At 39.9% G+C, this 26,166-nt stretch overlaps 1 protein-coding gene across 2 annotated transcripts in view; it reads left to right on the forward strand.

Moving 5' to 3' along the window:
* The window catches only part of FAM161A (FAM161 centrosomal protein A), a 31,573-nt gene extending 10,855 nt beyond the window's left edge, over positions 1 to 20,718 (forward strand). Inside the window, exons 2-7 of one of the 2 annotated variants that reach the window (XM_070379391.1) lie at positions 6,178 to 6,416; positions 7,652 to 8,821; positions 9,247 to 9,414; positions 11,011 to 11,110; positions 19,555 to 19,709; positions 20,139 to 20,718. In XM_070379391.1, coding sequence (XP_070235492.1) covers positions 6,178 to 6,416; positions 7,652 to 8,821; positions 9,247 to 9,414; positions 11,011 to 11,110; positions 19,555 to 19,709; positions 20,139 to 20,277 — 1,971 coding nt within the window. In that variant the 3' untranslated portion in view covers positions 20,278 to 20,718. The remainder of the gene's footprint in view (positions 1 to 6,177; positions 6,417 to 7,651; positions 8,822 to 9,246; positions 9,415 to 11,010; positions 11,111 to 19,554; positions 19,710 to 20,138) is intronic. The other variant, XM_070379392.1, reaches the window with a different exon arrangement.
* The last annotated feature ends 5,448 nt before the right edge of the window (positions 20,719 to 26,166 follow it).

Below are 26,166 nucleotides of genomic sequence, written 5' to 3' on the forward strand. Positions count from 1 at the left end.
CTTCGGCGCTCAGCTTTCTTCACAGTCCAACTGTCACATCCATACATGACTACTGGAAAAACCATAGCCTTGACTAGACGGACCTTTGTTGGCAAAGTAATGTCTCTGCTTTTCAATATGCTGTCTAGGTTGGTCATAACTTTTCCTCCAAGGAGTCAGCGTCTTTTAATTTCATGGCTGCAGTCACCATCTGCAGTGATTTTGGAGCCCCCAAAAATAAAGTCTGACACTGTTTCCTCTGTTTCCCCATCTATTTCCCATGAAGTGATGGGACCAGATGCCATGATCTTCGTTTTCTGAATGTTGAGCTTTAAGCCAACTTTTTCACTCTCTTCTTTCACTTTCATCAAGAGGCTTTTTATTTCCTCTTCACTTTCTGCCATAAGGGTGGTGTCATCTGCATATGAGGTTATTGATATTTCTCCCAGCAATCTTGATTCCAGCTTGTGCTTCTTCCAGCCCAGCGTTTCTCATGATGTACTCTGCATAGAAGTTAAATAAGCAGGGTGACAATATACAGCCTTGACATCCTCCTTTTCCTATTTGGAACCGGTCTGTTGTTCCATGTCCAGTTCTCACTGTTGCTTCCTGACCTGCATACAGGTTTCTCAAGAGGCAGGTCAGGTGCCTACAGCTGTGTGCTTTCCACCATGTCCACCCACCCACCCACAACCCCATCCCCACTGCTTTTACTGTCATTTCCTCTTTCTAGAGTACCTTTTCCCTCTTTCCCCATATACTTTCTCTGATCCTCCAGTTTTTCTATTCTTTGGCTCAGCTCAACTATCACCTCCTCCAGGAAGTCTTTCAGTATCTTCCAAACTCAAAACCAACGCTCCCTTCCTTTAAGTATGGTATCACTTTGTTGCTGAATCCAAGTTCGTTTGCCCAATGTACAGTGAAGCCAAACGAACTGACACATTGGAGCTTAGAGCAGAGAAAGTTTTATTGCAGAGCCAAACAAGGACAGTGGGCAGCTTGTGCTCAAAAAGCCTGACTACTCTGTTGGGGAAGAGGTTTTATAAGCAAAATTTAGGGGGTGGGCTTCAAGCGTGTGTGACCTTTTCTCTGATTGGTTGATGGGAGGTAACAGGGTGGTGGTCAAGGAAGCTCAATCATCATTCTTCCAGTTCCAACCATTCTGGGATCAGTGTGCTTCTCCTTAGCCTGAAGTTACCATCCTCTACCTGGGTGGGTGCCTTAGTTTCTGTATCAGATTGTTTTGTGTTTCGCTTAAGGAGGAACCAGGACCCTGCTCCTTCCCCACACTATTTCTTGACTGCCTTTCTATTTTTTTCCCTGCAGTCCCTAACTCCTCTAATTAGTAACTGTTTGCATCTGCTCTTTGAAACAAGGACATGGAAAGACTCTTGTGTCCTGGAGAGCCTCACAGGATTCTGCTGTTTCAGCCTGATCTTGGTGATCTTTTGTGACAGTGGTCCATTTCATACTTTTTGTACATTATTTTAAAAAATTAGTTATTTATTGTATTTTTGGTTGCACTGGGTCTTTGTTGCTGCTTGCAGGCTTTCTCTAGTTGTGGCGAGCGGGGGCTACTCTTTATTGCAGTGCTTGGGCTTCTCATTGCGGTGGCTTCTCTTATTGTGGAGAACAGGTTCTAGGCTCATGGGTCTTAGTAGTTGCAGCTCGTGGGCTCTAGAGTGCGGGCTCAGTAGTCGTGATGCACGGGCTTAGTTGCTCCATGCCGCGTGGAATCATTCCACACGAAGGACTGAACCCATGTCCCCTGCATTGACAGCTGGATTCTCAACCAGGGGACCACCAGGGAAGTCCTCTCACTGCTTATTTGGATGCTAGTGTTTGCCAACATTTCCATCCTCAAGTTCTCGCCTCTCACTGCTCACAGGAAGCCTTATCTACACGCAGGGCTGCACCTGCATTTCTGTGTGCATTGCTGGCTCCTGTATTTCCATCTCCAGCCCAGCCTTCTTACCAGGTCTCCAGATATATTTACCCCTCTGTTTCCTGGACATTGGGCTGCCCTACTGTCCCCTCACACTTAGTGTGTCTAAGACCTAGATTAATTTCCTTTCCTTAAAAATACTCCTTTTCCCTGTAGCCCCTCTACTGATAAATGGCAGATCGTCATTTACCTAGACATGCAGCACTCCAAACAGAAAACATTTTCAGTTTCTTGCCCACAGTCCAGGCCATTGTCAGGTTAATGATTCAGCCTCTTAAATCTCCCAATAGCCCATTAACTGCCACCAACCTTGCTTTCCGTCCCTCCACTTCACTACCAGAGAGTCCTTCTGGGTGTTACTGACTGTCACTCTCTGCTCACATCCTTCAGGGCTCCTGGTGCCTGTGGCTTGGCCCACTGGGCTTTTGGTTGGGGCCCTTTACTTGCCTTTTTCACCTTGTTTTCCCTCCTCCGTTGTGCTCCATATATGCTCTTCCCCACCCCCTCTCAGACTGTATACCTTCCTCTGAGCACAGCATGCTTGTTACTTCCACTTGCAGAGAAAAAACCCTCCTGCACTTGGGAGGAGTGTGGTGTGTCTTTGGAGTCTAACAGGCATGGTATTGGAGCCCAGCTCTGCTGCTTACTAGCTGTGTGACTGTAGACAGGTCACCTGACTCCTCTGAGCCTCAGTTTCCTCACCAAGGACAGAGACCTGCCAGTTGCATCATCATGAAGCAACAGTGAATGTTCGAGCCCTAGGCCTCAGTTTCTTTGTTTTTCACAAACCTTGTCCTTATCCAGCCTTGTGTCTCCAGTCTTTCTGATCTCTGCAAATTTTGCCTCTTCTTTCCTCTGGTCAGAATTAGACGATCTTTCTGTGAGCTCTCAAGGTCCCTGATATCGTGACATACGTGGTCACTTCTCTGTCTCCCTGCTCAGCTTGGAGCAAATCATGGGCAGGAATCAGGAGTTCTGTCTCATTCAGAGCCTGCTATTGATTATTTATCTGCATGTCCTCTTCTAAACTAGCTGGAAGCTTCTGGAAGGTGGAGTTGTCTTTTTTTTTTTTCTAATGCTACACATTTATTCAAAAGGTCAGAAGTTTAAAAAGACTTAAACATGTTGGCAAGAATATGAAAGAACCAGAAGTCTCAAACTCTTCTTGTAGGAATACAAAAAAGGAAACAACCATTTTAGATCACAGTATGTGCTGATGTGCTCAGTCACTCAGTCGTGTCCAACTCTTTGAGACCCCATGGACTATAGCCCACTAGGCTCCTCTGTCCATAGAATTTTCCAGGCAAGAATACTAAAATGGGTTGCCATTTCTGGAAGATAGAGTTTTTATCTGATTTGTATCTTTCAGCAGCTAGCTAAATACTGAGTGTCTCTAAATATTGAATGAATGAGGAAATTAACAAAGTACTCATTCCCATAGCTAAGAAGGTAATGGTGAAGAGCACATAGGAAAAACAGCAGACGATATCAGAAAATTCTCTTAATTGACTTGAATGACTCAAGTGGGTCTTAAGAAGCACTGCTGTTAATAAAGCTAGTGGATATGATGAAATTCCAGCAGAACTATTCAAATCCCTTAAAGGATGTTGCCATCAAGGTTTTGCATTCATTATGTCAGCAAATCTGGAAGACCCAGCAGTGGCCACAGGACTAGAAAAAGTCCATCCTCATCCCAGTTCCCAAGAAGGGTAGTACCAAAGAATGTGTTAACCATTGGACAATTGCACTCATTTCTTATGCTTGTAAGGTCATTCTTAAAATCTTGCATGCTAGGCTTCAGCATTATCTGAACCAAGAACTTGAGGCTGTCCAAGCTGGGTTTAGAAAAGGAAGGGGAACTAGAGATCAAATTGCCAACATTCACTGGATTATAAAGAAAGCAAGGGAATTTCAGAAAAACCTCTCTGTTTCATCAACTGTGCTAAAGCCTTTGATTGTGTGGCTCATAACAAACTGTGGAAAGCTCTTAAAGAGATGAGAATAGCAGACCATCTTACCTGTCTCCTGAGAAACCTGTATGCGGGTCAAGAAGCAACAGTTAGAACCCTGTATGGAACAACTGATTGGTTCAAGATGGAGAAAGGAGTATGACAGGGCTATCTGCTGTCACCCTGTTTGTTTAACCGATAGGCTGAGCACATCTTGAGAAATGCTGATCTGAATGAGTTACAAGCTGAAATCTAAATAGGCGGGAGAAACATCAACAACCTCAGATATGCGGATGATAACCACTCTAATGGCAGAAAGCGAGGAGGAACTAAAGAACCTCTTGATGAGTGTGAGGAGGCGAGTAAAAGAGCTAGCTTAAGACTAAATATTACAAAAACTAAGACTATGGCACCCAGCCCCATTACTACATGGCAAATAGAAGGGGAAAAAGTGGAAGTAGTGACAGATTTCCTCTTCTTGGGCTCCCAAATCACTGTCGGTGACTATAGCCATGAAGTCAAGACAATTGCTTCTTGGCAGGAAAGCTGTGACAAACCTAGACAGTGTGTTGAAAAGCAGAGACATTACTCTGCTGATAAAGGTCCATATTGTCAAGGCGGTGATCTTCCCAGTTGTCTCATACAGTTGTGAGAGCTGGACTGTAAAGAAGGCAGAACGCCAAAGAATTGATGCTTCCGAACTGTGGTACTGGAGAAGACTCCTGAAAGTCCCTTGGACAGCAAGGAGATCAAACCAGTCAATCTTAAGGGAGATCAACCCTGAATTTCACTGGAAGGACTGATGCTGAAGCTGAAGCTCCAGTATTTTGGTCATTTGATGCGAACAGACAACTCATTTTAAAATCCCTGATGCTGGGAAAGATTGAGGGCAGAAGGAGAAGAGGGCATCAGAGGATGAGATGGCTGGATAGCATCACAGAAGCAATGAACATGAACTTGGGCAAACTCCGGAAGATGGTGAGGGACAGGGAGGCCTGACGTGCTGCAGTCCATGGGGTCACAAAGAGTTGGACACGACTGGGTGACTGAGCAACAGCAGCAACATGACTCATAAAGCAATTCTCCAACTTATTTGGTAATGAATTTCTGCACACTTGTTCTACTGAAGAAAACTTGTTTTCTTTCATTTGTTTTCTCTTAAGTTATCCCAAGTGGTACAACACTGGCCTCGTGTACACTGTTTTTGAGCCCATTAAAGTGTTATATCTATAAGTATTATGGACAACTGAATCTTCTGAATTTTCTGTTGGGAGACACTATTCAGGTTTATTTTCTAGAGTCTTATCAGGTTGGATCTCTATTTTTCTTTGGCAAATATACTTTTTTCATTTTGAGTCTATTTCAGGCAGTAAGCTAAATTTAAAACCATAGTAACATTTTATGCATAGTATCATAGACAATTTCAATTGTTTCTCACCTGAGAAAATATGAAATCTTTATAAACTTGTGGAGGATATGGGGGTTTACCTCTTTAAAGTTCCTTCAGTTAAAAGAAGTTGAAAGGTCTTTGAAGGGAGTGAGGGGGAAAGGATCAGTCATACCCTTGTAGGCATGTATAGAGAATAACCACCCTACGTGTTCTTGTTCCCTTGTCACCCCCACAGTCCTTGTCACCATGGGAGCTGCTGTTCTTGTTGCCCACAGGAGTGGCTATTCTGGAAGTCCCTCCTACCCTCACCTCCTTCTGCTCCTGAGGTTGCCCCCAACCCCCACCCCACGCACACTGAGGAAAGTTTCTCTCTGGCTTCTTGATGCGCCCCCGAGAATTTTGTTCCCTCCATTCCCACATTTCCCAAAATTCTCATTCAGTTTTCCTCCCTGCCGAAACACCCCTGGGGCCCACACTGCAAAGCCCAGCTCAGAGAGGGCACTGGGCTATGGTTGCTTGGTCTGCAGCAGGAGAAATTGTGTTCTTCGTCTCAGATAAACCTGCGCTGAGAAGGAGGCTCTTTATAAAGTGTGGTTTGATCCTGCCGTAGTGTTTCTTAGTACATAATTTGAGAATCTAACCACCCTTTAAAAGATGGATTAAACAGTATTTATTTTCTGGCAACTTGTCTCTCTCCTTCCCTCTCTCTCTCTCTTATTCTTAATAAAATATTTATTAGGAGAAAACGTATATAGCCCACGAGTAACTTATAATATGTTATATGTACATAGTCCACAAGTAAACATATAACCTCATTAAGTGGACTTTTAAAAAAGCAGCATTGGGAATAAATGTCAACTTAATTTGTCTTTAAACTCCAGACATCATATAACAGGTTTTTTTCATCCTACCAGGCTGATTTTAACACCAGCATTTCTAGGGTGAATGAACAAAAACATATAAGCCATGAGGATTTTGTGAACTTTTCTGATATTTACCACTCTAATGAAGAGTATTTCAGGAAACTAGAAGAACTGAAGGCAGCCCACATAGAAACTATGGCAAAGTTAGAGAAATTGTACCAGAGTAAATTAAATTTAAAGGAAGTTCAACCAGCAGTCACCAGGGAAGAAGCTGCTAGTGTCTCTTCTGGGTAAGTTTGTCCATATTGTTATTTGTGGACTGTAAGATAAAATATATACTTAAAAATGCAAAACAAATTATTTCAAAATACTTTCTCTCAAATATCCCTTTGTGCTTTTAATGATATATGGAGGTGGGTTTTTATTCAGATTGTTTGATGGCTTATCAACCTACTAGGTAGCTTCTTGCTTTGAGGGTTATTTGATGGCCATTTAGGTCTTTTCTCTCTGATGCACCACTCTTAGACATGTATCAGAATATTTAGTCTGGGCCATTTTCAAATGTTGAATATTAAAATTCAGTTTTAAATGTCTTTTTAAAAATATAATATGTGGATTAACATGAGCTCATTACAGATATAACACAGATTGTTCAGAACTAAGACATAAATCTGATTTGTTTTCAAAATAGTCATTTTTGCCATAAACCTGCTTCTTTTGAAACTTGAGGCCACTCATCCAGTTAGTCAGCACTGATGGTGCATCTCCTGTGTACCAGATGTTGCCTAGGCACTGAGGACTCAAAATCAAGATGCTCTCAAGGAGATCAAAGACAATCTGAGATTCAAAAATACAACATGGTGTAACAGAGTATCATGGAGAGAGAGGAAGAGCAGTTGAACATGTCAGAGTGTCAGTGGAGGGATACAGGCAAGTGAAGTATCATATCGGAGTTCAGTCTTAGAGGAGAAATAGCTGAAACAGATGTAGGAAGTGAGGAGTGCCCTTCTAGGCACCAGGAACCATGTGTACAAAGCGCCTTGAGAAATCACCAGTGTGGGAGAAACTGCCTATGATTGGATCTGACTTAAGAATGGTGACCTGGGTAGGGAGAGGCAAGAGGTGAAACTGGAAAGGTAGGCAGGAGCTAGTCTTGAGGGGCTTTATAATCTAAGCTTGGTAACAATGGCAAGTCATGGGAAAGTTTCAGGAAAGAAAGTGATGTGATCAGATGTCTATTTTAGGATGGTGACTCTGGAAAACATGTGGAGAATTCAATAGTGGTTAGATATAAGGAAACTCTGTCTCAGGTTCCTCCCCTGTAAAATGAGGAAGTCAACTTAGATCAATTTCAGGCATCTCCCAGGCTCTGTTCTAAAAAAATTTGATAGTTTTCATCAGCCCTGTCCAGTTCCTATTTTCTAACTGATTTTACCTTGATCTTAGAAATTATGTAGTTTTTAATTTTTCTATTTGGTCACATGCAACTGAAAAGGTAACCTGATTATTCTCCTCACTTGCTTAGGTCTTTATCAGAAAAGAACTCCTATCACCCTGTCTCATTAATGACATCAATTTCAGAACCTGATTTAAGTCAGTCTTCCTCCTTGATTGTGTCTTCCTCTGAAGAAGAGTTGCCCAACTTAGAAAAAAAGTATTCTGAGAAAAGCGGTATGATGACCTATGCTAAGGAGCTCATCAACAACATGTGGACAAACTTCAGTGTAGAAGATTATATCCAGCATGAAGATGTCAACCTGCCAGTACTTGAAAAACAAAGAAAGAAACCGAAGGAATGGGTGCCAAGGATTACAGTACCTGAGCCTTTTCAAATGATGGTTAGAGAGCAGAAGAAAAAAGAAGAGAACATGAAATCGAAATCAGATATTGAAATGGTACACAAACTGCTCAAGAAGCAAGAAGAGGAGTCAGAGTGTAAGAAAAAATTCCGAGCCAACCCAGTTCCTGCGTTCGTCTTTCTCCCCCTTTATCATGATATAGTCAAGCAAAATGAGGTACGGAGGAGGGCTATGAAGGAGAGAAACAAAGAAGCTCTTTTAGCCTCTCAAAAGCCCTTTAAGTTTGTTGCAAGGGAGGAACAGAAGCAAGCAGTTAGGGAAAAGCAGCTGAAAGACTTTTTTAAGTCTAAAAAGAAAACAAATCGTTTTAAAGCCAGACCTGTACCTCGATCTACTTACAGTTCAACTATCAATGACAAGTTAACAGAAGAAGAACTCTATAAAAACTTGAGGGCACAGCAGAGAACTCAAGACTTTTTACAGAATCCATCCCCTCGGCCTTACAGTCCAGCTCGCAGGAGTTTTGCTACAAGGAAGTCCAGGGGTCCTGAACAGGCTGAGAAGTCCAAGTATAAACACAGGGTTAGGCGCCAGACTGCTGATTCTGAAGACCTACCTGAGAGGTATCAGAAACACCACTCAGAACAGAAGTATCGCAAATTCCTGACAGTCTGTGAACCATGTGACCTTCAGGCAGCCTCACATTCAGCCACTAAAAGAGAGAAAATTTTGGCAGACATTGAAGCAGATGAAGAGAATTTAAAAGAAACACGTTGGCCTTATCTGTCTCCAAGGCGCAAGTCACCAGTAAGGGCTGCAAACACAAAGCCTGCACCCTGTAGCTGCAACCCTCCAACGCCCACGGTGTCCTCCCGAGGAAGAGAGCAGGCCACAAGGTAAATGACCAATACAATGAGGACTGACTCACGGTCGCGCTAGTGATTTTGTGTTGGGGGATTTGAAAATACTATGCTATGTTATCCAGTAACATATTTTACTATAAAATATAGAACGTTTTGCCAGAAGGTGTGCTAAGAGGTCTTCCCTGGTGGCTCCAATGGTAAAGAATCTGCCTGCAATGCAGGAGACTGGGGTTCAATCCCTGGGTCAGGAAGACCCAAGAACTAAATATATTTTCCATTTTATGAATCTTTGGGGCTAGAAAAGGTTACAGTCAGCCTATCGATTTCTAGTTACAACTCAGATCCTTCTCAAAAGGTTGCCCTTTTTTTCCAGCCATTGAATTATCCTGTGCTAAATCTTTACTAAACAACATTCTCATTGGCTTAAAGTGAATTAAGCCTTAGTTTGTTGCCCTCAGGAGATCACTTGAGGAAAAGAAAATGTTGGAAGAAGAGAGACATCGGATATTAACTAAGCAGAAGCAAAGAATGAAAGAATTGCAGAAACTCCTGACAACCCGGGCTAAGGCTTATGACTCACATGAGAGTTTAGCTCAAATGTCTAAATCCAGAATAAAAGCTCTCAGGTATCACAAGAGAACCCTGACCCTCCAGATCACTGGTTTTCAAACTTTTTTTTTTATCAGTGTACCCCTCAAATATATGAATGAATGAAGAATAGCATAATATTTCAGTTTGTGGATTCAAGTTACTATCAATTACTTACAGTTTACTTACACACACACACTCTAATGCTCACTCACTTCATGGTAAGAACCAACATGCATACTCACCCCACAATGAAGACCATGATGCCGTGTTGATGGACAGAAGCATTTTATACTGTGGCCATGGTTCACAGTTGTAATCCTGTATTAGCATCTAAACTTTTTATTTATATTATTTTTTATTGTACAGTGTGATATTGAGAAAAATCTTGATTCACACAAAGCTCTTTTTTAACAGCTTGCTGTGTAATCTCAAAATATTCTTCAGTAAACAAATATGTCCAAGACCTTTGTTCTAAGGTCTACACAAAATCTGATAACACAGATTAGCACATTGATGTTATGTGATGTGTCAATTAACATGTGTGTTAAGGTTTAGTGGTATGTGACACACTGGAATTCTGCAGTACAAAGTTTGAAAATCAGTGTTCCAGAGGAATATTTTTATGTTGCAACATAAAAATATTCATGTTTAAGTAGTAAAGTATCTTTCTCAAAGCTGGGTAAGTAACATGATTTATTAATTTTTAATCTGATTCATAAGTACCCCCCAAATCTATATTTGCTTTTAATTGTGATCATTCCTTTAAATATGTATATTATATGTAATAATTATTATATTCATTTATAATGTATATTATATATATATATACCTTATGTGTATAAGTGTAACTCATTGATAGAAGGAGCTTGATTTGATGAACTTGAGCAAAATATTCTCTAGAAATATACCATTCATCTTTAGAAAGTAAACTGGATTTTCCATAATGCTAAATTGTGTATATTTAAGCATAATTATCATTTTATGGTATAATTATTTTTTCTAATCCAGGAAGTCATGATCTTGGTAGAATTAGTGTATTTTACATAGAGAAAAAAGCATAGTTTAATTCATTATAGGATCTGGTTCAAACAGTGGGTATACTTACTGTGAGTTTTTGTGTTTTGGTTCCTGTTTCTCTATATGTGCTATTTCCATACTCCTTGTTTCTCCCCTACCCCGCTCCCATTTAATTAACTGTGCCACCAGCCTATAGGAGATCTCACCTAGGGAAAAAAGAAGAGCACTGTCTAATTTTCAGAAGAAATTCCTCAAAGAGAAGATTCTTAATTTGGACCAAATTTTTTGGTTTATAAATGAGATGAGAGGGCATTGATTAATCTCCCGAGGCCAGTTTGAAGCCCCTTAATCCATTCTTGTTTTGAAGATTTCAGGAATCACAGCATACCCAGACTGTTCTGAGATGTAAAATGTTTGCTCTCAAAACCTAGAATTTGTATTCTGCATTCCTTAAAAATTTACCAGTCTAATGGGGAAAAAAATCTACCAGTCCAGAAAAGAAATTGTGATAAACTGTGCTCATGATTTAATTTCTGATTTGTCATCTAAGCTAAATGTTATATGTTCAAGTTCCTGTTTCTTTTAAAAATTCCATTCCTTTTATTTGATTTTAGAAAGAGTGAAAAGGAAAGGATGAGAGAATACCGACGAGAACTAGAAGAAAGAGAAGAAAAATTAAAAAACAGGCCGCTGCTATTTGAAAGAGTTGCTCAGGTTGTGTTTGTTGGAATTTGAGAACTATTGTCAGCCTTTTTTTTTTTTTTAACCTCTCTAGCTCCTAATTTTCATCGTCCATTTTTCTTATGTGTTACGTAATTTACTGAGACATTATTATTTCTGTGACAGCTTCACCACATCAGTAAGTAATTTGCTTAAATTTGAGCACTATATCTTGATGAGGTTCATAAGCTTGATAAAGAACATGCTACTAATCCATTCATTTTCAAAATAATAGTTTCACAACCTGTTTTTAATGGCCAGTCTTTTTTCAGTACCAACTTGGCCAGATATTAAGGTGAGGCTTCATGATATGAATTGGAAGTCTTTGAAGAATTAAAAACTGAAACAAAATGGCTAACTGAATCAGATTTATTTCTGCCAGTTTTTTTTTCCAGTTTTATTGGGATAAAATTGACATTTGGCAGGTATAAGTTTAAGATGTACAGTATAATGACTTGACATTCATATATTAGGAAATGCTTATTATAGTTAGGTAACGCCTGTCAACCTCATTGTTACCAAAAACATTTTTTCCTTGTGATGAGAAGTTATAGGATTTACTCGCTTAGCAACTTCCGTATGTTCCACACTGCAGTGTTAACTGTCATCATCACGTTGTACGTTACACTTCGGTACTTTCGTATCTTATAAGCGGAAGTTTGTACCTTTTGACACCTGCATCTAATTCCTCCAGTCATCACAAATCTGATCTCTTTTTCTGTGAGTTTTGTTTGTGTGTGTCTGTTTGGATTCCACACATAAGTGAGATCATATAGTATTTGTCCTTCTCTCTCTAATTTCTCTTAGCACTATGCCCTCAAGGTCCATCTGTATTGTTACACATGGCAGGATTTCCTTTTTTGTGGCCAAATAGTATTGCATATCTACCACATTTTCTTTATCCATTCTTCTTTTGATGATCATTTGGGTTTTTTCCATGTCTTGACTATTGTAAATAATGCTGCAGTGAATTGACATAATGATTTCACTTCCTTTTAATAAATACACAGGAACTGCTGGATTGTGTAGTGGTTCTATTTTTAATTTTTTGAGGAAACTCCATACTGTTTTCCATAATGGCTGTGCCAATTTACTTTCCCATAAACAGTGCATAAGGGTTCCCTTTTTCTCTACATCCTCATCGGCATTTGTTATGTGTTGGTTTTTTTTTGAGACCAGCCATTGTAACAAGTGTGAGGTGGTATCTCATTGTGGATTTGATTTGTATTTCCCTAATGCTGGTGATCTTTTTTTTTTTGTACAGTTCTTCTGTGTATTCCTGCCACCTCTTCTTAATATCTTCTGCTTCTGTTAGGTCCATACCATTTCTGTCCTTTATCCAGCACATCTTTGCATGAAATGTTCCCTTGGTATCTCTAATTTTCTTGAAGAGATTTCTAGTCTTCCCCATTCTGTTGTTTTCCTCTATTTCTCTGCATTGATCGCTGAGGAAGGCTTTCTTATCTCTCCTTGCTATTCTTTGGAACTCTGCATTCAGATGCTTATATCTTTCCTTTTCCTGTTTGTTTTTTACTTCTCTTCTTTCCACAGCTATTTGTAAGGCCTCCCCAGACCGCCATTTTGCTTTTTTGCATTTCTTTTCTATGGGGATGGCCTTGATCCCTTTCTCCTGTACAGTGTCACAAACCTCATTCCATAGTTCATCAGGCACTCTATCAGATCTAGGCCCTTAAATCTATTTCTCACTTCCACTGTATAATCATAAGGGATTTGATTTAGGTCATACCTGAATGGTCAAGTGGTTTTCCCTTCTTTCTTCAATTTCAGTCTAAATTTGGCAATAAGGAGCTCATGATTTGAGCCACAATCAGGTCCCGGTCTTGTTTTTGCTGACTGTATAAGCTTCTCCATCTTTGGCTGCAAAGAATATAATCAGTCTGATTTCGGTGTCGACCATCTGGTGATGTCCATGTGTAGAGTCTTCTCTTGTGTTGTTGGAAGAGGGTGTTTGCTATGACCAGTGTGTTCTCTTGGCAAAGCTCTGTTTGCCTTTGTCCTGCTTTATTCCGTATTCCAAGGCCAAATTTGCCTGTTACTCCAGGTGTTTCTTGACTTCCTACTTTTGCATTCCAGTCCCCTATAATGAAAAGGACATCTTTTTTGGGTGTTAGCTCCAGAAGGTCTTGTAGGTCTTCATAGAACCGTTCAACTTCAACTTCTTCAGTGTTACTGGTTGGGGCATAGATTTGGATTACCGTGATATTGAATGGTTTGCCTTGGAAATGAACAGAGATCATTCTGTCGTTTTTGAGATTGCATCCCAGTACTGCATTTCGGACTCTTTTGTTGACCATGATGGATACTCCATTTCTTCTAAGGGATTCCTGCCCGCAGTAGTAGATATAATGGTCATCTGAGTTAAATTCACCCATTCCAGTCCATTTTAGTTCACTGATTCCTAGAATGTCTATGTTCACTCTTGCCATCTCCTGTTTGACCACTTCCAATTTGCCTTGATTCATGGACCTGACATTCCAGGTTCCTATGCAATATTGCTCTTTATAGCATTGGACCTTGCATCTATCACCAGTCACATCCACAAGTGGGTATTGTTTTTGCTTTGGCTCTATTCCTTCATTCTTTCTGGAGTTATTTCTCCACTGATCTCCAGTAGCATATTGGGCACCTACCAACCTGGGGAGTTCCTCTTTCAGTATCCTATCATTTTGCCTTTTCATACTGTTCATGGGGTTCTCAAGGCAAGAATGCTGAAGTGGTTTGCCATTCCATTCTCCAGTGGACCACATTCTGTCAGACTTCTCCACCATGACCCGCCCATCTTGGGTTGCCCCACATGGGCATGGCTTAGTTTCATTGAGTTAGACAAGGCTGTGGTCCTAGCGTGATTAGTTTGAGTAGTTTTCTGTGATTATGGTTTCAGTGCGTCTGCCCTCTGATGCCCTCTTGCAACACCTACTGTCTTACTTGGGTTTCTCTTATCTTGGACAGCGGGTATCTCTTCATGGCTGCTTCAGCAAAGTGCAGCCGCTGCTCCTTACCTTGGACGAGGGGTATCTCCTCATGGCCGCCCCTCCTGACCTTGAACATGGAGTAGCTCCTCTACTTGGATATTATTTAGATATTAACCTCTTATCAAATAGATGATTTGCACATATTTTCTCCCATTCAGTAGGTTGCCTTTTTGTTTTGTTGATCAGTTTTTTTTTAAGTGAGTCTATAATTTTTAGTTTTAGCTATAATTAGTGAAATTACTCCTTTTTCTAAAAATTGAAGTATAGCTGATTTACCATGTTGTATTAGTTTCTGGTATACAGCAAAGTGATTCAGAACTGATACATACACATACATATATATATATTCTTTTTCAGATTCTTTTCTATTATAGTCTACTACAAGACATTAAGTGTAGTTCCCTGTGCTGTACAGTAGGACCTTGTTATTTATCTATTTTATGTAAAGTAGTGTATATCTGTTAATCCCACCTCTTCCCTTTCCCCTTTGGTAACCATAAATTTGTTTTCTGTGTCTGTGAGAACGACTTCCTTTTTATTGGGAAAAAAAAAAAAGCTTGGTGCTATGAACAATGAATCATAATTTTACTAGATTTATACTCAGTTTTACAGTCTTTCCCTTAAGAGAAATGTGTTGATGTCAGGTGATCTTTTTTGTATCCATAAGGGAAAAGCTCCTATGGGCTACGTAATTTAAAAATAGACAAAATCACTAGAGGTTACAGGTGCTGTGTTGTGAATTTCAAGCTGTTACATTTGGAGCTTGCTGCCAGCAAGTGTCTGGGAGGGATGAGTGTCCTGTAGGACTGTCCTTGTCAGAGTCTCACTGAAGACAAAGGGCATTCGCTGTGGCATATTACAGTCTCTCAAAGTTATGGGAACCCTTTACTTACTGATTTGGATATAATTTTATGTAACACTTTTCACTTTAAGGGATTTTTTTTCTCACATCCCAGTTTCAGCTTTAGGGGAGAAAAATGATCATAAGTTGTTCTACGTTACTCAGCATGAAGTGATTGACTTTTGCTTCACATAGTTTTTCCCGGCTCTCTACTGCAGGTTTTATGTCCACTGGTCTAGATATATCTACCCAGATTTCTTACAGGCATCTTATATTCATCTTTCCACAAAGTAGACCTTCCTCTCTGGGAAGAATAGACCTTCCTCTCTATTTTTCGTGTTTTTGTTGGGCTGCAATTTAGATGACTGGAAGCCACTTTTCCCCCCACTTTTTCTCAGTTCTCACTGAGACCTGAGAAGTTCCTTTCTAAACAACTTTTGGATCTACCTTTCTCCATTCCTGATGGTGAAATGCTAGGTGAAGCCGCTGTTATTTTCTGAGTTATTATTATGGTTTGACTGGTTTTCTTGCCTTGTTCTTTGCAAAGCCACTCACTCTGTCTTCTCTTTGCCATTCCCATTCCCTTGCCACAGTGTTCACCCCAGTAACGGTGGCAATCATGCACTTCACTGATGCCATTTGTTCTCATTTTCAGTAAATGGTATCAAGGGAGCTTGACATTGGCTTCTCCAAACAGTGCTGCAAGATGGGTATTCTTGTCTTGCAGAGGAAGAAACTGAAGTTGAAAGAAAGTAAATAACTCTTAATGTCTATAGTTAGTAAATAATGGAACTAGGAACCCTAGTTGGCCTGATTCCAAATGCTTAGCAGTAAGCTGTCCTGCTTTCTCCCAGAAGATAAGTCCTCAAGTCTTAACATGGTGTACCGAATCCTCTCTTATCTGATCCCTGTTGACCTCTTTAGTTCATCGACCACTGCATGCCTCCACCCCCTTCTGTGTACACCCTTTACTTGTAGACTGTACCACACCACTAGTTTCAAACTGGAAATCTTTTTTTTTTTTTTTTTAATATTTATTTATATATTTGGCTGTGCCAGGTCTTAGTTGCAGCAGTTGGGATCTTTGATCTTTGTTGTGGCATGTGGGATCTTTTTAGCTGTGGTGTGCAAACTCCTTAGTTATAGCATGTAAACTCTTAAGTTGCAGCCTGTGGGATCTAGTTCCCTGACCAGGATTCGAGCCCGGGCCCCCTGCATTGGGAGTGCAGAGTCTTAGCCGCTGGACCGACCAGGGAAGTCCCTCAAACTTGAAATCTTTATTCAGGTTGTTTCTCAACACCCATGTAACTTCTTTGTATCTTTCCTCTGAGTCTTTCAAGGCTCAGTATAAAATCACTTCTTGCACTGTGTCCCAGGTTGAGTTGCATGCTATTTGTTCTGTGTGCTTTTATTACCCTTTGTGCATTTCTGTCTTTATTCCTATGTATTGTGTGGAAATTATCTGTTTAATGCTCTCTCTTCTCTTTCAGCTAGTTTCTTTGAAAGGTGTTGGTCAAATCTTTGTGTTGCTAGCTCCTAGGACAGCATACGGCACAGAGGACATGTTCATAAACATTTGTTGAACCCAAACTGGACTATTTCTCCCTGGGACTAGCCCAGGCCTAGAGCACTACCCTAGCATAGTAGTGATGGGTCTCAGCAGTGAGAAGCAGCTCTGCAGTGCTGTGCATTCCCAGTCTTTCTAGTCACCAGAGAAAATGTGGCAAAATAGTGGTGTGTGTGAAATTAAACCCGTAAAGAAGTGTTAAATATTGAAAGCATAGGTTAGTTTCATAGCTGATATTTTCTTCAACCAACTTCAGCCAACACATATGCTATCTTCTCCCCATATACCCCTACCTCCCATGAGGGCTTGTCACAAAATAAGTAGTCAGTAATTAATATTAAAGGAAAGAATTGCTATAAACTTCGGCTTTAAAACTAAGTATTTTTTTCCTCTTCAAACTAGAGTCGTGATTGTAGACAAATTGCCTGAAGAAACAAAGATAATTTATTTTTTGCAGTATCTTAGATACAAAAACAAAATAATCATTCAGTTATTTTAACCACTTTTATTTCATAGTCTTTACAGTTCTTTTTGCATGGTGAAGTTTGAGGGGGACATGTTTGTTTTAAAAAAAGAACAGTTACATACTATTCACCTTGATATGAAATATTAAAAGATAATAAATTCTATATACAGAGTGACTGGCAGTGACTCACCATTGTTTTGGTTTTGTTAACATAAATTGGTACTTTTTTTCTTGCAGTTACTATTACTGCTAATTAACAGCTGTTATTTAATAAATTCACTCACAACGGTATGCATTACCCTTTTACAAGTGTTAATTATTTTCTTGCTGCTGTTGAGTTATCCCCCTAGCAGAGTTAGGCTGTGATCTAGGACAGAACAAACCATGTTTTCCTGTTTCTTAAAAATCACAGGATTTATTAACTGAATATGTTAAATCAGATTTTAAACCAAATATTAGGGCTTCCCTGGTGGTTCAGCTGGTAAACAATCTGCCTGCAATATGGGAGACCTAGGTTTGATCCCTGGGTTGGGAAGATACCCTGGAGAAGGGAACGGCTACCCACTCCAGTATTCTGGCCTGGAGAATTCCATGGACTGTATAGTCCATGGGGTCGCAAAGAGTCGGACATGACTGAGCGACTTTCACTTTCAAACCAAATATTAAACAAAGCACTAAATCAAATTTTAAATCAAATTCAGATGAAGGCTTAAGAGCAGTAACATTGAGTAGTATCATTTAAATCTTTTATACCTCATTTACTTAAATCAGAATATATTCTTTTTAGCACATTGAGTTAGGTCTGGGGTTTCTCTATCCTGCTTTACAGTCTTTGGGGCATTGTTCTCAGGTCACGTTCCCGTGCCTTTCAGTTGCCCAAGGCTTGTCTATTGGTACTCATAGCCTCTGGTGGCATTTTTACTTACTTGTCTAAAAGTCATCATCCACAGTGGGTGCATTTTGGCAGCAGTTGAGTGCTTCTTTCTCGGTTTTCTAGAGTGTCAGAAAACACACTAGTGATAGTTTCATCCGCTGTAATCAGCCCTTGCCATTTTGGTTTCTCCCATGGAACACTGGACTCCAGGGTCCGTCCTTATCCTGAGATCTCTGGGTTAGGAAAGTGTCTGACACTGCATTACTGAAGTCAGGCTTCAGGCCACGTTGGATGACCACTGCCACTTAGAGGAAGCAGCATGGTAGAGTGAAGAAGACCCAGGAAAGGATTAGGAGACTTGCTTTTCCCTCAGTATGTTCTGTGAGTTTAAGCAAACCACTTAACCTCAGGAAGGGTGGACCGAGCATCTTGGTTTCCTCTTCTGTGTTGAATTTTGGGGTGAGACCGAGTGCTCTTCCACACCCTTTTCAGGATGGGATGCCGCTGGTGCATTGGGGCTGGGCCATTCCTCATCACTGGCCTGTAGTTCCAGGTTCAGCTAGTGCTTTTTGGCCCTGTGCTGGTCACACCCACGCACAGGAGGTAGAAGGGGACTACAGTCAAGGCATTCGTGTGAACCTGTCAGCTTGTGCATCTGTAAAGCCTGTGGTATCAGGAGCCAAGGCACTCATATGAACCTCAGTTATCTTGTGTCTCTGTAAAGCCTGTGGTCTCAGGAACTGTGATAATTGATTTGCTTTAGGTATGAGAGGGTCATCACTACTCCCACGGGCCCCAAAGCCAGGAAGTAACAGTCCGGAGATTTGAACCCAATTCTAAATTCATGTTTTTCCTGCTGTATCCATTGCTTCCCCCACACAGTAAAGATAACAACATTGATGATTTATACTCTTCAGTGGATTAGAGACATGGCTTGTAAAGAGTAAAATTTTATAGTAGGCACATAAAGAACCCTCTGACAACTACACATGATCTTATTTTCTTACTGATTTTTGTTTCAGATATCCTCGGACAGTCATGAAACAGTACAGTGTAAAGAATAATTATAGTTCAAAACTCATGTGACCATTACCCATGTTAACAAATATAGCATTAGAGCATTGCCAGTACCCCAGAAACGCTGTGTGCCCTGCCCAGATCAAAACTATTTCACCTAGAGGTAACCACCATTTTAACCTTTGAGATGAGCGTTTCCTTGTTTTTCTTTACGGTTTTACCGCCGATGTACCAACCCCTGAGCAACATGGTTTAGTTCTGCCTGTCTCGGGTCTTCTATACCGTGTGCACTCTTTTGTGGCACGCGGCTTTTGTTCAGTGTTAGTAAGGTCCATCCATGTTGTAACATATAGCTAGAGTTCATTTTCTGCTTAATTTTAGTCTGTTATATGAACGCACCAGTATTTATTTATCCATCTAGTGTTGATATAGATATTTAGGTTGTTTCCAGTTTGGGGTTGTTACAAACAGTACTATTCTGAGCATTTTGGTGTGTCTCTCTGGGCACATAGGTTGGAGTTTCTCTAGGCACCTACCTAGGAGTGGAATTGCTGGTCAGAGTATGCATATTTTTCAACCTGCTGTGATTATTGAATTTAATTTTCACTGGAGCTTTTAACATTTTTAATGGAAACTTGAAGTCTTTTGTCCTCCTCTAAAAAGGTTTGTCTTTCCTATAGAAAAATGCAAGAATGGCAGCAGAAAAGCATTATTCTAACACTTTAAAAGCACTAGGAATATCTGATGAGTTTGTTTCAAAGAAAGGCCAAAGTGGAAAAATATTTGAGTACTTCAGCAATCAAGAGATGAAAAATTTCACTGAAGATAAAGAAAGGTAACATATATAAGATGTCTGAATGGTTAACCTTTGAAAAAATTCTTGCTTGCAGGAAAGCATAAAAATCTGTTCTATAAGATTTTAAAAGGTGTTTTATCTAATGGAACACACGTGAAGTGTTGTAAAACATATTGACATTTTAACATGTTTGACACTTCAAAATATTACATGGTGATGAAGTATTTTTTAAAGTCAAATAATGTAAATTTCTGACATAAATAATGAAAACAATAACATGCTTTCAAATGAAGTTTAAAGAGTCAATCTTTACTTTCCCAATTGGTACTTTTATAAACTTTTCTTGATAAATTGGAGCTTATACACTTGAGGAAGACTGGCTGCAGGATGGCATACATTGCAGAGGGTTTGTTTACCTTTAAACCAAATCCATTTTCCTTTGAAAGATTGATAAATTTCTTCCTCTAGCTTTAATGAAGAAGAAAAAATAGAAGAAAGAGAGAATGGGGAAGAAAATTATCTTACTGATACCAACAGCCAAGATTCTTGCAAGGAAACAGATGAAGTCAATGAAGAGAATGGAGAAGAGAAATGTGTTGAAGAATAAAACTGAGTTAATTGGCAGGGTCGCCTCTCTGTGCCCCTGCTGTTGTTGGCAGCATTGAGCATCAGAAGCTGTGCTTGTGGTGTTAAGGACATCTATGAGAACCCATCTGTTATGTGCAGGACTCTTGAGCGAAGTCCTCTTGTGGCCTGAGAAGGTCAAATCCAGCTAGTGGGTCATTTGATCATTTAGAGTCAGGTTTTGCCTTCCAGTTTTTAAAATCACTATATATGATCTGTTTGCAACTTTGATCTATTTTTAAAAAATGTTTGAGAATCACAGCTGTCACAAACTGATTAGATATAAAAGTATACATCACTTCATTATTTTGGGTGGAAAAATCACTTAACATTGAGAGTAGGGAGAAGTATTGGCCTTTGATGATTTGTTTGGAAAAAGTGTTCTGGAAAGCATGAATTGAAAAATAAATATTTTTAAATTATACTATTTTCTCCTTCTTTTTCTCTTCAATACATCTCACAAAATGAATCCTCAAAGTTATTTTACTAGGTATTTTAAGTTTCTTATCTGAGCCATTTTTTAAAAAGTAATAAGATGTAGGAAAAAATAGATAACTTGCACATTTACATTCATTTATGTACTGAGAGTTACTGTTAAATTATCCACACCATCATCACTTTTTCCTTTACCTACTTTCATTCCAGTTTATTTTTAAAACATAAATTATTAGAAAAGTTTTTATACTAGTTTTTTAACTCTGTTTATTATGACAGGTGGAAATAATTGTAGCATCTGAGTTATAATCTTAATTGGAATTAAATATCACCCCTGTTTTATAGATGATGAAATTGTACATAACAACTTGTTCAGGACAAGTCTCCAAAGTAACTCAGATTTAACCCTTTAATACTGAACCTTTGCATGCTGTTGTAGATACTTGTCTTTCTGTGCATAATGTTAGTTTGATTTTATGAATCTTATTTTGCTCTTTGAGCAAACTTTTGCTTCAAAAATTCAAACCAGTCATAAAGATGTGATTGAGTAAGATGTTTTTAGAAGAAATAGATCTACCTCCTTTAAAGATGATGAACTAATAAAGGTATGTATAATAGTACTGTTTACCAACTGGCAATTTATGCCTTAAACTACAAAAATGAGGTGATTTTTCTCAATTAAGGGCAAATGCCTACTCCTAAGTCCTTTCCTACAGTTTGTGTTAAACTCATTATCATTAGATTGAAAACTCTCCTTGAGAGTTGGCACTAGTTAAAAATTCATCTTTCTATTCCTTGAATATTTTGCACAGGATTGTCCATATAGTAGGTACTGAATAAAGGCTTGAATAAATAGATGGATATAGTTTTAAGTTTTACTTATAATTACTTCAAAATGAGTACACACAGATTGAAAACATTTCCCTTTCAATTTATTGAGAACCTGTTGAAACACAATTCACAAATTGTAGCATTTAAAACGTAACTTGCTTCCTAAGGATTTATTCTGCATTCTGTTTCTTCTCAGTTTTTTGGGCAGTGTATAGGACTTGGTTTCAGGACCAAGCTTCAGTTTTCTTTAAAAATGGGAATTGTATAGTCTGTGGGGTCGCAAAGAATCAGACAGGACTGAGCAACTTCCACTTTTCTCCACTTTACGTATCTTGGGTGGCTGTGGGAAAGACTGGCGTAATATACAGAAAAGTTCTTTGTAAGCTAGGGTATTCAAGTGACAGTGTCAGAGGACAGAATAGTCCTCAAGAAACTTTTAACTTTAACTAGACCTTCTTTTATTTAAATGAGATACAAAATTATTTAAATATTATTTTGTTAGAAATTATATTTGAACCGACCCAGATAATCATGATGGTGTGATCACTCACACTTACCTAGAGCCAGATATCCTGGAATGTGAAGTCAAGTAGGCCTTAGGAAGCATCACTACGAACAAAGCTAGTGGAGGTGATGGAATTCCAGTTGAGCTATTTCAAATCCTGAAAGATGATGCTGTGAAAGTGCTGCATTCAATACGTCAGCAAATTTGGAAAACTCAGCAGTGGCCACAGGACTGGAAAAGGTCAGTTTGCATTCCAATCCCAAAGGCAATGAATGCCAAAGAATGCTCAAACTACCGCACAATTGCACTCATCTCACACGCTAGTAAAGTGGTGCTCAAAATTCTCCAAGCCAGGCTTCAGCAGTTGTGAACCGTGAACTTCCAGATTTTCAAGCTGGTTTTAGAAAAGGCAGAGGAACCAAAGATCAAATTGCCAACATCTGCTGGATCATCGAAAAAGCAAGAGACTTGCAGAAGAACATCTATTTCTGCTTTATTGACTATGCCAAAACCTTTGACTGTGTGGATCACAATAAACTGTGGAAAATTCTGAAGGAGATGGGAATACCAGACCACCTGACCTGCCTCTTGAGAAACCTGTATGCAGGTCAGGAAGCAACAGTTAGAACTGGACATGGAACAACAGACTGGTTCCAAATAGGAAAAGGAGTCCGTCAAGGCTGTATATTGTCACCCTGCTTATTTAACTTATACGCAGAGTACATCATGAGAAATGCTGGGCTGGAGGAAGCACAAGCTGGAATCAAGATTGCCGGGAGAAATATCAATAACCTCAGATATGCAGATGACACCACCCTTATGGCAGAAAGTGAAGAGGGACTAAAGAGCCTCTTGATGAAAGTGAAAGAGGAGAGTGAAAAAGTTGGCTTAAAGCTCAACATTCAGAAAACTAAGATCATGGCATCTGGTCCCATCACTTCATGGCAAACAGATGGGGAAACAGTGGAAACAGTGTCAGACTTTATTTTTTGGGGCTCCAAAATCACTGCAGATGGTGATTGTAGCCATGAAATTAAAAGACGCTTATTCCTTGGAAGGAAAGTTATGACCAACCTAGACAGCATATTAAAAAGCAGAGACATTACTTTGCCAACAAAGGTCTATATGGATGTGAGAGTTGGACTATAAAGAAAGCTGAGCACAGGAGAATTGATGCTTTTGAACTGTGGTGTTGGAGAAGACTCTTGAGAGTCCCTTGGACTTCAAGGAGATCCAACCAGTCCATCCTAAAGGAGATCAGTCCCAGGTGTTCATTGGAAGGATTGATGTTGAAGCTGAAACTCCAATACTTTGGCCACATGATGCAAAGAGCTGACTCACTTGAAAAGACCCTGATGCTGGGAAAAATTGAGGGCAGGAGGAGAAGGGGACGACAGAGGATGAGATGGTTAGATGGCATCACTGACTCAATGGACATGGGTTTGGGTAGACTCCAGCAGTTGGTGATGGACAGGGAGGCCTGGCGTGTTGCGGTTCATGGGGTCACAAAGAGTTGGACACGACTGAGCTACTGAACTGAACTGATATTTGAACCACTATTTTTTCTTAATAAATTTAAGTATACTTGATTTACACTATTATATTCATTTCAGTATACAGTATAATGATTCAATATTTTTATAGATTATACTCCATTTGAAGTTATTACAAAATAATGACTATATTTCCCTGTGTTGTACGGTATATCCCTGTTGGTTATTTATTTTATACCTGGTAGTTTGTGTCTCTTAATCAACTCTTTGCCTATCTTCCTCCTCCCCCTTCCCTCTCCCTACTGATAACCACAAGTTCATTCTCTATATCTTTGAGTCTGTTTCTGTTTTGTTATATAAATTCCTTTATTTTATTTAATTACCTTATTTTTGGCTGTTCTGGGTCTTCATTGCTCTGGGTAAGATTAGTCTATAACACTGTCTTGAAAGTAGTTGTTTTTTTTTTTCCCCTTGGCCACATCACACAGCATGTGTGATCTTTGTTCCCTGACCAAGGATTGAACCCTATTGGAAGCACAGAGTCTCAACCACTGGACCACCAGAGAAGTCCCTTAAAAGTAGTTTTTAAAATGCAATAATTATTTTTAAAACTTCTGCCCTATTAGAAGAAGGTGGTTGAATATGGTGTCTTATTTTGGAAATGTTGGTTTAACACTTGATGATAAAGCAGTCTGAAAGATGGTTCTGAGTGTGTCTCAGCAATGGGCTTGAATGCCCGTCATGCTGAGAAAGATACTGCACAAGACTCCATGCTTAGTATTTAGTATCCACGTATGATGAGGTTTGCTATTGATCACAGTGGACATAAATGCTTATTTCAGTCATCTGCTAACTTTGAACTTTTTGGCTCACTCCAAACAAGACTGATTAGACCATCATTGTTTTTGCCTCCTTATGTAGCTGATTAAGAGCTCATACCAGGTACAGGAGGAGCACTCTGATATTTTCCTGTCCCTTGTGCTTGTGTTGAGAGTGTTAGCCTCAGTCAGAGGTGTCTTTGCAGGATTTTCTTTTAAAGCTGCTTGTCTGTTTTGTGAAGATTGGTTTTGGAAAGCTGCTGATACAATTTGTGAAGCTACCTGCCAGGGCACACACAGCCTGGGCTGCATAGCCACAATAGTCACGGGAACAAAAGTAGAGGCCGTGTCCCGGACTGGCACTTGGCTGTCTGAGGACCAGACCATGTGAATAGCCAGGGACAATCCACACAGTCAATTTGGTAAAACTGACTTTTTTCAAACAAAATGAGCAGAAATGTTCTAGTAGTCACTTCTTTCCACACCAGATGGGGCATCTTGCTCCCTTCTGCTCCTGTGTGTGCATCCCGCTTCAGAAATACTGCTCTGGGTCCCTGCTTCCTCTTGCTGAGGTCAGTCAGTGTGGCTCGATCCAAGAGTGATTGTAGGGATGGGGTCACCAAGGCAAGTAGGGCAGAAAATAAAGAGCCGGTTGTTCAAAGTCAAGGAATACACACAACATGTTATCATTGGACTTGCTGATAAATGCACTTTGCAGTGAGTCCGGTGGAGGCAGAGTCAACCAGAACTCTCCGGTCCACCACGGCCCCCATGTCCAGTGATGTATAATCGCAAGGCCCTGTGGAAAACTTTAGAAAACCATGCCAGCTTGCTTCGCGGCACCCCTGGAGAGCTGAAAGGAACCTGCCGATTGAATGAGTCTCAAGGAGGGGACGAGTTATGACTAATGTCCTGGTGGCCCATGGTTCTGCCCCAGGAGAGCGCACACAAAGGGTCAGAAGCCTAGTGTGTGCCGCACCCACCCTCTGAAAGGTGAATGTGTGCAAAGGTGAGGAAACTGCGTCTGCTCAGACACTTGAAGATAAGATCTTACTGCAGAGGGTGACAACCAGGTGGTAACAGCTGAACATTACATAATATGTTTTGTATAGGGAAGGTATTTTAAAAATTGCTTTAAAGATAATGTTATATTCTAATTCTAATCGTATCCTTTAAAGTATCTACTATTACATGCATTTCAATTCATGTTACAGTAAGCATTTCAATTACTCAAAGTTTTCCTTAAAATACACAATGGTTTAATTACCATTTGGAACTGACATCACAACTAACCAGGAGAATCCAAGTCTTACAAAGATGAGTGACAGAGATGATAAATGAGAAGAGAGGAAGGAGAGAAGACAAGACATGGAAGTGAATGCATTGATCAAGGCATTCTGTAAAAAGCAGTTGAAATCTAACAGAACTGATAATAAGTGGCCAAAGAGTTCAAAGTGCAAACTATCAGGAACCTAGGAACTCAGAGAAAATGGGGATAAATTCTGGATGAACCTTAGGTGCTTTCCAGTTGAAAAACCAATGAACAAACCTCTGAATCTCAAACACTGGGTACCACAATTCAATTACATCTCCGAAAGAAACCAGAAAGTTTCCCAGAGAGTTGTGCTACCTCATTACATCTCCTGTAACAGAAATTGTTCGCTTAGACTTACAGCCACCAGTTTCAGTTCAGTAGTCCACATCCTAGCACATCTTTAAAGCAGTCATTTTCTCACTGGCAGGGAACCCTCCAGCCATTCTGAGCCACTTCACGGCCTCAACAAACCTTG

Source organism: Bos mutus, chromosome 11 (genome assembly GCF_027580195.1).
Source record: "Bos mutus isolate GX-2022 chromosome 11, NWIPB_WYAK_1.1, whole genome shotgun sequence".
Lineage (NCBI taxonomy): Eukaryota > Metazoa > Chordata > Mammalia > Artiodactyla > Bovidae > Bos > Bos mutus.